This window comes from Hyperoodon ampullatus (assembly GCF_949752795.1).
Source record: "Hyperoodon ampullatus genome assembly, chromosome: 17".
Lineage (NCBI taxonomy): Eukaryota > Metazoa > Chordata > Mammalia > Artiodactyla > Ziphiidae > Hyperoodon > Hyperoodon ampullatus.
Window position 1 is genome coordinate 62717744 of NC_136930.1, and position 12012 is coordinate 62729755.

Genomic DNA, 12012 nt, shown 5'->3' on the forward strand with positions numbered 1-12012 from the left:
GATGCCGCCGCTCCATCACTCCGTCCCAGTCATACTGGGAGCCATGAGGATAAGAAGAGGTGAAACCTTGGAGCCTGAATGTGGGGCTCCCGCACGGGAAAGGCACTTGGAGTAAGACGCAGACACCTTACCGTGTGAGGCCGTGCTCCGTTTAGGCCCTAACTGCCTTGCTGACCACCCCTCGCCCTGCCTTCGTTCACACAGCATCAACCATGCTGACCAGCCGGGGGGTTCCGAGACCACCCCTGCGCTTTCCCACGTCGTCCCAAGTTGTCCTGATCTGTCCTCTAGGCCTGAAATCCCCCCCACCTAATATATGGGTGATTCCCTGTTAGTCCTTAGGTCTTAGTGCTCAATTCTCCCTCCCCTGAGAGGCGGGCCCTGGCTGCTACATTTAAAGTGGTTCCGTTCTCCCTCCTTCCCACCCAGCCCCCCGTCACCCTCCATCACAGCACCCACTTCATTCCTTTAATGGTTGGTATTGTAACCTGTGATTCTTTTCTTTTTTTTTAATTTACTGCAAAAACTCTTGAGCTTTATTAAGTTAGAAAATTTACAACCAATAGCATAATCAGTAAAACATTGACATGTCATGTCAACCTGTGATTATTTTCTAGCTCAGTATGTTTACTTGGTAAATGTCTGCCTCCCCCCTGGACAGGAAGCTCTGTGGGGGCAGGACCAGGTGTGATCGGCTCACCTTTGGGTCCTCAACGCCCAGCAGATTCTCAGTTCCTGCTCATTGAGGGATTGGAATAGGCATGAGACAGCTGCCCTCCAGCCCCTTGGATTTGGCGATCCTGAGTCCGGGTGAGGGAAGAGCCTAGAATAAAAAAGAGAAAAATGACAAAGTGCAGTTTGCCTCAAGGCGGAGGCCCCAGAAGTCTGGTTAGGTGGTGTCGCCATGCAGCAGAAGGCAGTCTGTGGGTGGTGGTGGAGGCAGGTATTTTGCCCCATTGATGTGGTTAAGGCCCATGCCAGGTGAGTCATGGTGGGGTGAGCCAGTCAGGGTCCGGAACAGAATTTCATGGGGAGATGGATGATGAGTTACCACGTGCACCCACAGGACCTGCTCTCCCCATGCAGCCCTGGAGGAGGGATTCAGACCCCCTCCCCACCTACCCGAACACCCGGGTGGCAGGAGCTAGGATTCCCCCAGTGGCCCTGGGGGAAGTAGGTGGGTGGACTGGAGGACAGGGCTGTGCAGCGGGCGGGTGACAAGGCAGGGTTGCTCTCCCCCCTTCCTCTACCTTTGTCCTCTCCTCCTGCCCCGTCCCCAGGCGGGCCCTGCCCTCTGAGCTAGGGGTCTGGGGAGAAGGGAGGGGTGCTGGGCCGGGCAGGGGCGTCTGGGAGGGAAGAGGAGGAAATTCCTGACCATGAGGACAGGGGGGGTGGGGCACTCTGGGGACAGACCAGACGGGGGAGTTCTCTTGTGAGGCAGCCCCCAGGTCAAGCGTGGAAACTGGCTTCTGCCTGTGAGTGGTGTCCAACAGTCAGAGGGGTGCCTGGTGCCTGGAGCAGCAAGCTCTGGAGAAAGCACGCATGGACGTGAGCTAATTGGCTAAGAGCTCAGACATCAGCGTCAGAAGGACTTGCGGTTGGATTCTGGCCCTGATTCTTCCTGTGTGTGACCTTGAGCAAATGACTTTGCTTCTCCATCTTACTCAGCCTGTTTCCTCCCCTGTGAAATCCCTTTCCTCTCTTCTCCAGGTCGGTCATGGCCTTCAACAGCCATCAAAGGATGGCTGTTTTTAATAGGTCTCTTTTCAGTCCACTGGTTTGTTTTTCTGTCCTTACTATAAGCTCAGATCCCGAGAACTGGTTGTTTTCGTTTGGTTTTTAAAAGACAACAAGTGAACATGAGTGTGTTTTGTCACTGAACCGTTTTACGTGTTAAAGCTCATAATGACAGCAGTGTCTGTTAGGTAGATAAACCGGTATGTTGAGGATACAGATGTTAACATAACTTCTTAATTTGTTGATCACGCTTTTACAGCTGCTGGAAAGACACAGCACAGCGTGCTTGGGCTGGTATGCTCTGTGTTGATTACACCACCAAAGTGATTTCCCAAGACCCAAATCTGATCATGTTCTCACTCATTTAAACATCTCCAATGACCACCCTTGCCCAGAGGACCCAGCTCACACTTGGAAGGCAAAACCATGGCTGATGTGACCCAAACATAGGCTTCATCACCCGCCTCCCCGATCCTCTCCTTCCTTTCACCACATCTGTGCCCCAGGAGAATGGATTTCAGCACCTCCTGAACGCATCCTGCTCTCTCATGTTTCCAAGCCTCTACCCATGTGCTTCTTTCTTTGTTTTTCTGGAAGGTTTCTATGTATTCAAAACCCAGCACAACTGCATCTCTGTAAAGCATTCCCCAGTTCCCCCAGGCAGAGCTCTGTGTTCCCTCTTCTTACTCATGGGTAGAGAGCTTTACATGCCTGTATCAATGCACTTACAGCATCTGATGAATATTGGAGGCATCCGTCTACACTACTGGCCTGGGAATGAACTGCCCAAGGTGTGGCCAGTGTTCTCTTTATCTTTGTATCCCCAGAGCCCAGCACAGTGATTGGCACATAGTAGGAACTTAAGCAGGTCAATGAATACAGACCCATTTCCATGTACTTTGTGTTATTTTTCCAAGAAAAGCGGTTACTAGGATGGATTCTGGAGTCCACCAGCCCTGAATTCAAATCTCGGTTCTGTCATTTGTGAATGAGTTTAGCCAGATTACTTAATGTCTCAGTTGCTTCAGCTCATAAATGGGAGTAATATTAACCTCATAGGGATGTTGGGAAAATTAAGTATGAAAGTAAGCTACTTAGCAGTGCCAGGCACAAATCATCATCCAGTGAACGATAACTATAATTATTGGACCAAGGTGTCTGTGTTCTCATGACAGACCCCTTTATGTGTAGCAGCACGTGGCTATGAGACAAACACCTTGGAACAGAGATGCTATTGGTGCAGAATCAATCCATTTGAGAGTCAGACCATTAACCTTGATCCTGTTGGCACTGTGCCCAGCCTAATTGTATTTGAAGATCCGAGGGAAGACTCAGGTGGCTCAGATGTCTAGAGAAGCAAGAAAAACCATTTAAACCAGGTAGCAGATCAGGGAATTTTACCTCTCGTTACGTTTCGAATAGGCAAGTCAGTTGTTTCCTTGCTGCTGGCCTTTGTGGCTGTCCTTGGTGATTATTAATAAATGTAACTGTTTGCATTTTCCAAATATGCTGAAATTTCACAAGTCATTTATTTACAGGACAAACACCAAAGCAAATCAACCCAGTCTTTGGAAAAGCAGGTGATGTAGGCGTAATCCACATCTTCAGTTAACATGGAGGATTTGAAATTGAGCACACAGAAGGAAAATGAATGAATTGCTTACTTTGGTCTTTCTTGTACTTCAACCATTTGCTCTTTACCCAGAACATACATATCCCTGTGTGATACATAGTCTTTTAAATGTTTTATTACGAAGGCATAGTTTTTCATCAACTGCAGATTTCATCTGTGGTCAGAAAGCATTCAGTGACTACCCTCAAGGAAAACTAAGAGGCAGCCCAGATACTCGCTAAACCAGCATTCAGGGTGATCCAGTCAAGCGTCTTGAGCCTGCTGCCCTTAACTTAAACAGTTTGCCCTGGCCGCATGGGTCAAGCTGCCAAGGAGATAAACCAGGCCCCGTGAGGGTGTTTCGTGCTGGAGTGGCTTTTGCAAATCTGGTTTGGGGGGGGTGCTCTTGACAAAGGTGGTTCCTCCCTGTGCTCCTGCTGTGCTGGCTCGGTTCAGTGCAAGAGGGCCACCAGCAGTTTCTGGAAGTCCCCAGAGGTGTCTGAGCGAACCATGTCAGAGACAGACTTGTGATACTTCTCTTGGAACTTGGCTTTTATCCCCTGAAGGTCCACCTGTAGGAGAGATGACAGCAGCAACTGGGACATTTATAGCGTTTTCACCATAAACACAGGCAGCCACTGTTCTGAGCACGTCATTCTCACTTGCTCATTAATGCCTCAAAGCAACGCTGCAGAGTCGGAGTTATTATTCTTCCTATTTCGTGGCTGAGAATAGGAAAGCTGAGTTCAGTGTCTGTGTGTCTGTTCCAGTAAAACTTTGTTTATGGACACTAAAACGTGAATTTCATATGACTTCATGTGTTACAAAAGTATTATTTTTCCTTTGAGTTTTTTACAGTTACTTTAAAATAATCATTTTCAGGTAACAGTACTGTACAAAAACAGGTGGTGGGCCTGATTTGGCTTGCAGGCGACAGTTTGCTGACTCTTAGTATAAGGTTAAGAAAATTGTCAACACAGTTTGAAATGACGCCTTTTTTTTTTCTCTTGTACCCGGATCAGCAAGGATATTAGTGCCAAACAACAAAATTCAATTCATTATCAATGTTTAGGACTTATTTTGAATCTACAGTTGACCCTTGAGCAATACAGGAATTAGGAACGCAGACAACCACCACCCCCCGCCTGCAGTCTAGAATCTGTGTATTGATATATCTGCCTCAAAAACAAAGGAATTTGATCAATGACTCACCCAAGGGCAGGAAGCTGAAACAGTTTGGATAGAATCAGGCCTCAAACCCTAGTTCTTTTGATTCTACATATTGTGATCTCTATGGAGCACAAACTTCTCCCCACACTTAGTTAATTTAAAGATCCATAAAATGAAAATACAGGTACTGTTATTTACTGAAAAAATCTGCGTATGGGTGCACCCACACCATTCAAATCCGTGGTGTTCAGGGAACAACTGTAACTCATTGAAAAGCTTGAAAAACCTAGGTGCTGGAGGTGGGGAAAGGACTCAGAAGAAACACAAATAAAAAGATTGTTCTGGGCTTCCCTGGTGGCGCAGTGGTTGAGAGTCCGCCTGCCGATGCAGGGGACACGGGTTCGTGCCCCGGTCTGGGAAGATCCCACATGCCGCGGAGCGGCTGGGCCCGTGAGCCATGGCCGCTGAGCCTGCGCGTCCGGAGCCTGTGCTCCGCAACGGGAGAGGCCACAGCGGTGAGAGGCCCGCGTACCGCAAAAAAAAAAAAAAAAAAAAAAAAAAGAAAAGAAAAAAAGATTGTTCTGCTCTGAAGATTCTGACCACCTAGTAAAGGAGATAATACTTGCACTATGGAAGATATAATTCCAGAAAGAACACAGTAAGTCTCATAAAAGAATCACAGAGCTCTCTTTAACCAGGAGTTTTTTGTTTTTTGTTTTTAGCTTTGTTGTTGTCGTCGTTTTTAATTTAGGCTCCATCTTGCTTTCTTGAGAGACTCACAAACCCTTGCTCAAGCTTCTGGTTCTTTTCTTCTCCTGCCCCAATTAGAGGGCCCAACAGGAGAGAGAAGGATGAAAGCAGGAGAGGGTAGGAGAGGGAGGAATTGTTGGCAGTGGATGCTGCGCAAGAGGGAGACTGCATCAGGCAGGTGGGCTGTGATCCCTGCTCCCCTGGCTGGTAGGCTGCTCAGCTGGGGGAGGGGCAGGGAGTGGGGGTGGGTCAGTGCAGGGGTGGGGCGGGGCTCACGGGGCTCCGTTCTAGTACCGGCTGGCTTCGGGGGATTAGGGGATCTGGCCAATATATCTGGCTGGGCCGGAAGCATTCCGAGGGAATGGTCCCCATGTGGAGATGACCCAGGACCTGTGGTCAGTACTGAGATAGGACAGAGCATCTTGGAATAAACACGCTACAGCTCACGCATGCTGGAGTGAATATAGCACCCTGAGGAGCCCTCGGAGTGGTCCAACCCCCCTGGGGTCTTTAGAATCCATGCTGGGCTTTGTCACCAACCTGCTCCTTGGAGTGTCTTAGGATCTCCAGAGACTCTGGCTTGGGTGGGGGGTGGTGGTGAGTTACTAAGAGACAGAGAAGGCTGAGACCTGGAGAGATAAGGGAAAGAGAGAATCAGAGCAACCAAAATAAAACAGAGAGAGAGTGGCAGAGAGACTGCGGGAGGGAGGGGGGAGAGGAAAAAGAAAGGGGCTTTGAGAGAGAGAGGGAAATACGAACTGTGGAGGAGGGAGAGGAGGAGAAAGAGGGGGAGGAGAAATTCCAGGAATAGAAATAAAGACGAAAGGATAGCTGTGTTGCTAAGTTATATTTCAAAACAGTGTCAGATGTTAAGTATTATTTGTCAAAAAGCTGGGGGCCAGAATTTGGGTTGCTATCTTTTCCCCCTCATTTAACACGTCTTTGAGGGAAAATGTCTGTGGTTTTCAAGTGCCCAGTTCCACTTCACTCTCCAAGGCCTCTCTGCTGTGGATGAAATGCCATTTCCCAGTTATTGTGTAATTCCTCCTCTCTGTGGCCCTGTATTCTGAATCTGAGTCTTCACAGCCACTCCCAAGCTTCTGGCCACTCCTTCTCCCTGTACCTCTGTTATACTCGTGCATTCTCAAAGGGGGGCGATATTGCTCCCAACGGGGGCAAAAACTGGTTCTTAGAGGGTGCAAAAACATCTTAATCTTTTTACGTAAAATTAACTACGTATGTACATAGGGAACATAAACAGATATACAGTGTATGCCGTGTTAACATTTCTTGGAGGGGAGTGACAGGAAAAAACCGGGTCTAAGAAGCCTCCCTTGGGGGGAGGGTGGGCGATCGCTAATTTAAAAAAGGTTGAGAAACATTGTCTTGTACTGATGTGGTTTTTTGTGCAAAATTGTGCTCCTGGGGTGTGTTTAAGGAAATAAAGGCCTAGCTCAGGAGTCGGGAAATTACTTGCTCGGGTGATCTAGTCCATTGTTCACCTTTCAGAGTGTCTGTTTTACCCTTCCTGAAAATGGAGCTGCCCTATCCGGAACAGCCCCTCCAGCTTCCCTCCACAGAGCTCCCCGAGCTCTCCGGAGCCACAGATGACAGGAATAGAAGCCGCTAACGTTACTGTATTTTTATAAAAAGAAACAGACGGAAGCACAGCACACTCTCCTCTACCAAGTCTGGGAAGGCAAGGGCCCTCTCTGTTTTCACTCTTTCTGTAAATAGGCTCTTACTAAAAACGACCTGTAGATGACATCAGTGGTGGCAAAACAAGAAGGTGGAGCCCAACGAGTGCGTCTTACCTCCGCCTGGGTCACAATGATGTCAATGAGGGTCTGCTCGTCGGTCCCCGCCCCCTTCATGGCCTTGTACAGACAGTCAGCAAAGTAGCCCTGGAGGTCCCGGGCACTCCTCACTGGGCAGGGCAAAGGGAGAGAGAACGTGAGGTGTTCACGTTTTGTGGAATAACACAGAGACCCTCGGAAGGAACAGAGCTGGCTCAGAGTGTCACCTGGCTGCCCTTGGAGCTGATGGAATTGTGAGGCGGGTGTTTGAAAGGAGCAGACTTCACACTGTTGATAATGGGGTCTGGAAGATTCCCCTGGGGTCAGGGCATCTGGACCCTTCAACCAAAACCCCTTCAGACACCTAAGAACCTCTCCTGTCCCCTGAAGACCCTTGGGAGGAGGAGCGGGACTGTGACCATCCTCAGGCCCTCCCTGTGAAGTTCATGCTTCTCACCAGCAGAAATACCTTCTCATCTCTAAGAGAAATCTCTGGTGTCGGAGTCGGGTTTGGAGGGGAAACACGGACTGGCTGGCAACCTTGCCGTATAAAACTTCGTAATCTTGAAGATACGCTCAGTTGGACCGTGGCCCTCCTCTGCCCATGCTAAACAACCTTCCTTTCTTTTGTTTTTCCTCACTAGGTTTTATTTTTTTATTTTTAAAAAATATTTATTTATTTATTTTGGCTGCCCCGGGTCTTAGTTGTGGCACATGGGATCTTAGTTGAGCCATGCATGCGGGATCTAGTTCCCCGAGCAGGGATGGAACCCAGGCCCCCTGCATTGGGAGCACATAGTCTCACCCACTGGACCACCAGGGAAGTCCCTCACTGGGTTTTATTTGTGAGCCTCATCTCTGAATCTTTCCCAAGGTCCCCACAATCATCTTAGTTTTCCATCTGGGATGTGGGCTTGATGCAGTGTTTGACCCTGTCCACAGAGCACCTTCCTGTGATGCTGCTAGTTGCTCTTTTCTGGCCCTACCCCAGCCAGAAATGAATAAAGTATGATCTAATCCACAAAGTATGGTTTCTATTCACCAATCAGGGGATGGGGTGCATCTCTGCTCCTGGCGATAAATCATGATTGCTCTTCCCTCCTCCAAGGCTCATACGGGTCCACCAGGACTAACACTGGGGAGAATGAACCCTTTACTGTTTATGTTGCTGACATTTACCTAGAACACTTAACACTTTTGATGTTAGTGATAAATAATAAGTAATACGTTCAGCGTAAGTGTGGAATGCACATCCTTAATATGTCCTGCAGTGAGAACTCTTGTCTTCTAGGTAATTGCCGATAGAATGCTTACAAGGAAGGGGGAGGAACAGAATTAGGAAAGCAGAGTCTAGGTTGTAGCGGGGGGTCTGTCTCCTTATTTTATAGGTCATGTGGCAGCCACCAGAGTGTCAGTGGAGAAGCCCAGACCCAGGAGTCTGAATCCACAAGCTGCTGGATTGGTGGTGGTGGTGATGGGGGCGGGGGGGTGGGGGGTGAACCTGGCAATCTGGGGAGCAGCGTGTTTGAGACTCACTGTGACGCTCACCCCGCGACGTTCTGAGCTAGTGGCCTCACAAGGTTTTCCCGAGGACCCCGTCCTGTGCACTCGAACTAACTGACGCTGCAGCGATCGTCTGCCTAACTTCAGTGCGTTCCGTCCCCACACCAGTGACATCCCCCCCGACATTCCTTCTTCCTGATATTTTGGGGAGAAAACTCTCAACTTTTCTACCGTATACAGCCTATGCCTGGTGAACAACCTTTGTTGTCCTCAGCGGCAGGAATACCCCGAAAGTTTGGGTGGGGCCAGCTTGGGAGGATGCGGGAATAAAGATCTTCGTGTGTGTGAGAGGGAGGTTGCCCCTCCTGGCCTGCAGAGCAGGGCTTCTCAAACTCCAGGGGGCATAAGGTTTTGGGCTGCATTCCAGGAAGTCCTAAGTGGGTAACCTGGAGTGGGCCTCCAGAAACTGCACTTTCACACGCCTCCCCACGTGAGTCTGATGCAGGGGGTCCATGGACCCCACTTTGAGAAGTGCTGCTCCAAAGGCTGCAAGCGGTGGGAACCGTTTGGTCTCCTAACACCTCCTCCTCAATTTTAGTGGCAAACTGGCATCTTTAGGAGTTAGGCGGGAGTAGGGTGGGGAGTGTGTAGAGAATCTAGTCATGAAGCCATGATCCACTCTTTGTGTGGTTCCTTTTCAAGGTCTTTTCTAATCTCTTTTATATTTGCTACCAGTGGAGTCCACCCAACTCCTGCATTTCATGGTCCCCCAACTGCAGGGATGGGTGCTTTCCTTCCTCTGAACCTGCCTTGCTCTGATTGTCTTTGGTTTTATCTTTACTGTAGCTCAGTCTGTTGATTTGTGTGTATCTGCCATGAGTTTGAAGCTTCTTAAGAACAGGAGCTGGACCTATTTACCTCTGATCCCCACGCCTGGCACAACTGCTGGCCCAGGCCGGTGCTAAGTAAATGTTAAAGGGTTGAATGGTTTTATGACCATTAATACTTAATACTAATAAGAATTAGTATTAATCTTCTGACTGAACTCTGGCGTTTTCCTTCTTCTTTACGCTGCAGGTACAGAAAGGCTTTGGAGCCTTGTAGCTGGGCCATGAGTAGATCTCTCATGGCCTTTACTTAAGACACTAATCCTTAAAGCCCTAAGGACAGTCATCTGTGTGTATCCATTGTGGGACGGGAGTGACATTATGGATGTTCAGGCCTCTATAACAATAGCAGACCCGCTAATCTGAATGCAAAATGAGGGTGGAAAAAAAAATCAGTTGCTGACATTGCCCCCAAAATCCCATCAGAAAAACAAAACAAAAGGGTTTGGCAGCGAAAGCACAGTTTTTAGCTTCCAGGGGCTGCTTTTTGGTTCTTCCTCTTCTGGGGATATTCTCTCCATTTCTCGTGCCATTTGGGTTGCTGCCCTGGCCTCCTCGCCACCGGAGTGCGGACAATGGACAATGCCTTCATTCCGGGGCTTGCAAAAATGAGAAAGGAGCCTGCCAGCCACAGCCCGGTACCCATCTCTCTGCTATTTCCTGCCTGCGGGCAACACCTGGAGAGAAATGCCTGGCGTTTGCTTGGCACGGCCTTGATCTAGTCTCCCCCGCCTTGCTTTCTACACAGTCCTCATTCATTCCAGTGTTGAAGGGAACCAAATGGAAAAGGTCACCCTTGGGCCATCAGGCACCCGCAGAAACTTGTTCCTGGATCCGAACCTGGGTGCTTTTGAGTATGTGTCACATGAACCGCATGCTGCCCCACAAGACTAGACAATGGTCCCAGACTGTTGATGGAGGCTCTCGGGGCTCCATGATCTTAGTGGGACTGTCGTGGATGCTGTGGTAGGTCCCCCAGCTGCTGTCTTCAGGACAGCAGGCACTCATGCCAAGTGTTACCTGCTGGCTGCTCAGGGTTGAGTCCCTTCTCAGGAGGGAGGGACTGACTGGGGTCATATCCATTAGGAGTCAAAAGAGGGAGCTATCTTCCCCAAGGTTGCAAATGCTCCCTGGGTGCAGCCAGACGGCTGCTTGATGTGGGATGTGAAGACCTGGTCCCCTTGCCTCCGCTTTGGACATCCTGACTTCAGGGCTCCTTGGGGGACCAGCACAGCTCCTGTTGCAGCTGCATCACATTCATTCTCTCCCTTCCCAATGCTGCTTGGATGTGTGGTTCCCAAGCTATTCCCTGAAAGCTTCCTGCACACAAACCTCTGTCTCCAAGTCTGGTTCCAGGGAGCCCAACCCAAATCAGGGGCTTTCCTAGCTTTACTTTACCGAGAGTTAAGTAGGCCTTCTGCAGATCTCCTGACGTTTCTGCTTCGATGGCCTCTTCGATGTCTCTGCCAATGAGCTGCAGAAAGAAAGCACGGCTGTTAGTCCAGGTTTTGCTTTTGGCCTTGGTGCACTTGAGGCTCGTTCTTCTACAAAAAGCAATAGATTCTTCCAGATTTGGTCATGCAAGGACCAGAGGAACTCTGGGATTCCTCTCTGGCCTCAGCCCTTGCAGGGCTGGGGATGGTTGCCCGCCATGCGAGTGGGGACTCTCATGGCCTAGGAGTTAGTCCCGATTTGACCCCTAATGGATGTGACCCCAGTCAGGACCACTCCCTCAGCCTCAGTTTCCTCCTCTGTGAAATCAGGGAGTGGAAAAACAATGAATAATAAATACTGCAACAATATTCTTTATGTTTCTATGTACTTGAGTTTCCTATGTGTTTATAAAAATTCTGTCCATTTCCAATTTTCCAGGAGGCTCTGGTTGTAATCATCTCCCACACCTTCCTCTGTTGTGGACTGAGACTGGGAGCTCGGGCACCTACGCTTTGCGTGACATGAATAGAGGTTGTGAAGTTCATGGTAAGGACTTGGTCTAATGTTTCTGTTACTGTGGGGCTCCTTGGGCTGGGAGCCACGGGCTGACCACGTCAAATGCTGCTTTCTTTCCCTCTGGGGAGACTCCAGATGATCTTATATTCACCGCCAGCTCGTTCTGCACAGCATTACACATTAGGTTTCCTTCCAAATATTTATAGAAGCTGAAGTTCAGAGTAAATTGTGACCATGCTTAACACAAGTACCGCCTGGGCCAAGCTCAGGGCAGGCATATAAAGAGAAAGGAGCACTTTTGGTTGGGTTTGGGAAATGCAATTAAGCATTAGAAATGCTGAAACTTCTTTCTTAGAAATTATTTCCTGAGGATATGACACAATTGTGAGTCTATAAATAGTTGGGGCCTTTGAGGACATGACAGTGGAGTTTATGTAGTTTATGCTGAAAACACTGGTAAACAACATATTCTTTGTGATACGAGCACAATAGATGTGGGGGGAAGGAGGGTCCAGATTTAATGAAACCCGTAGCTTGATCTCCTCATCATAGTTGGCCCATCTAGAGGTCTGGTGTGGAATCGACCTAGATAAGAAGGGGATTGGGT

At 48.9% G+C, this 12012-nt stretch overlaps 1 protein-coding gene across 1 annotated transcript in view; it reads right to left on the reverse strand.

Moving 5' to 3' along the window:
- Nucleotides 1-3801: 3801 nt before the first annotated feature.
- The window catches only part of ANXA13 (annexin A13), a gene marked incomplete at both ends in the record, with an annotated part of 54709 nt that continues 46498 nt past the window's right edge, over nucleotides 3802-12012 (reverse strand). Inside the window, 3 exons of the mRNA XM_079722323.1 lie at nucleotides 3802-3921; nucleotides 7084-7196; nucleotides 10854-10929. Of these exons, the coding sequence (XP_079578449.1) occupies nucleotides 3802-3921; nucleotides 7084-7196; nucleotides 10854-10929 (309 nt within the window). The remainder of the gene's footprint in view (nucleotides 3922-7083; nucleotides 7197-10853; nucleotides 10930-12012) is intronic.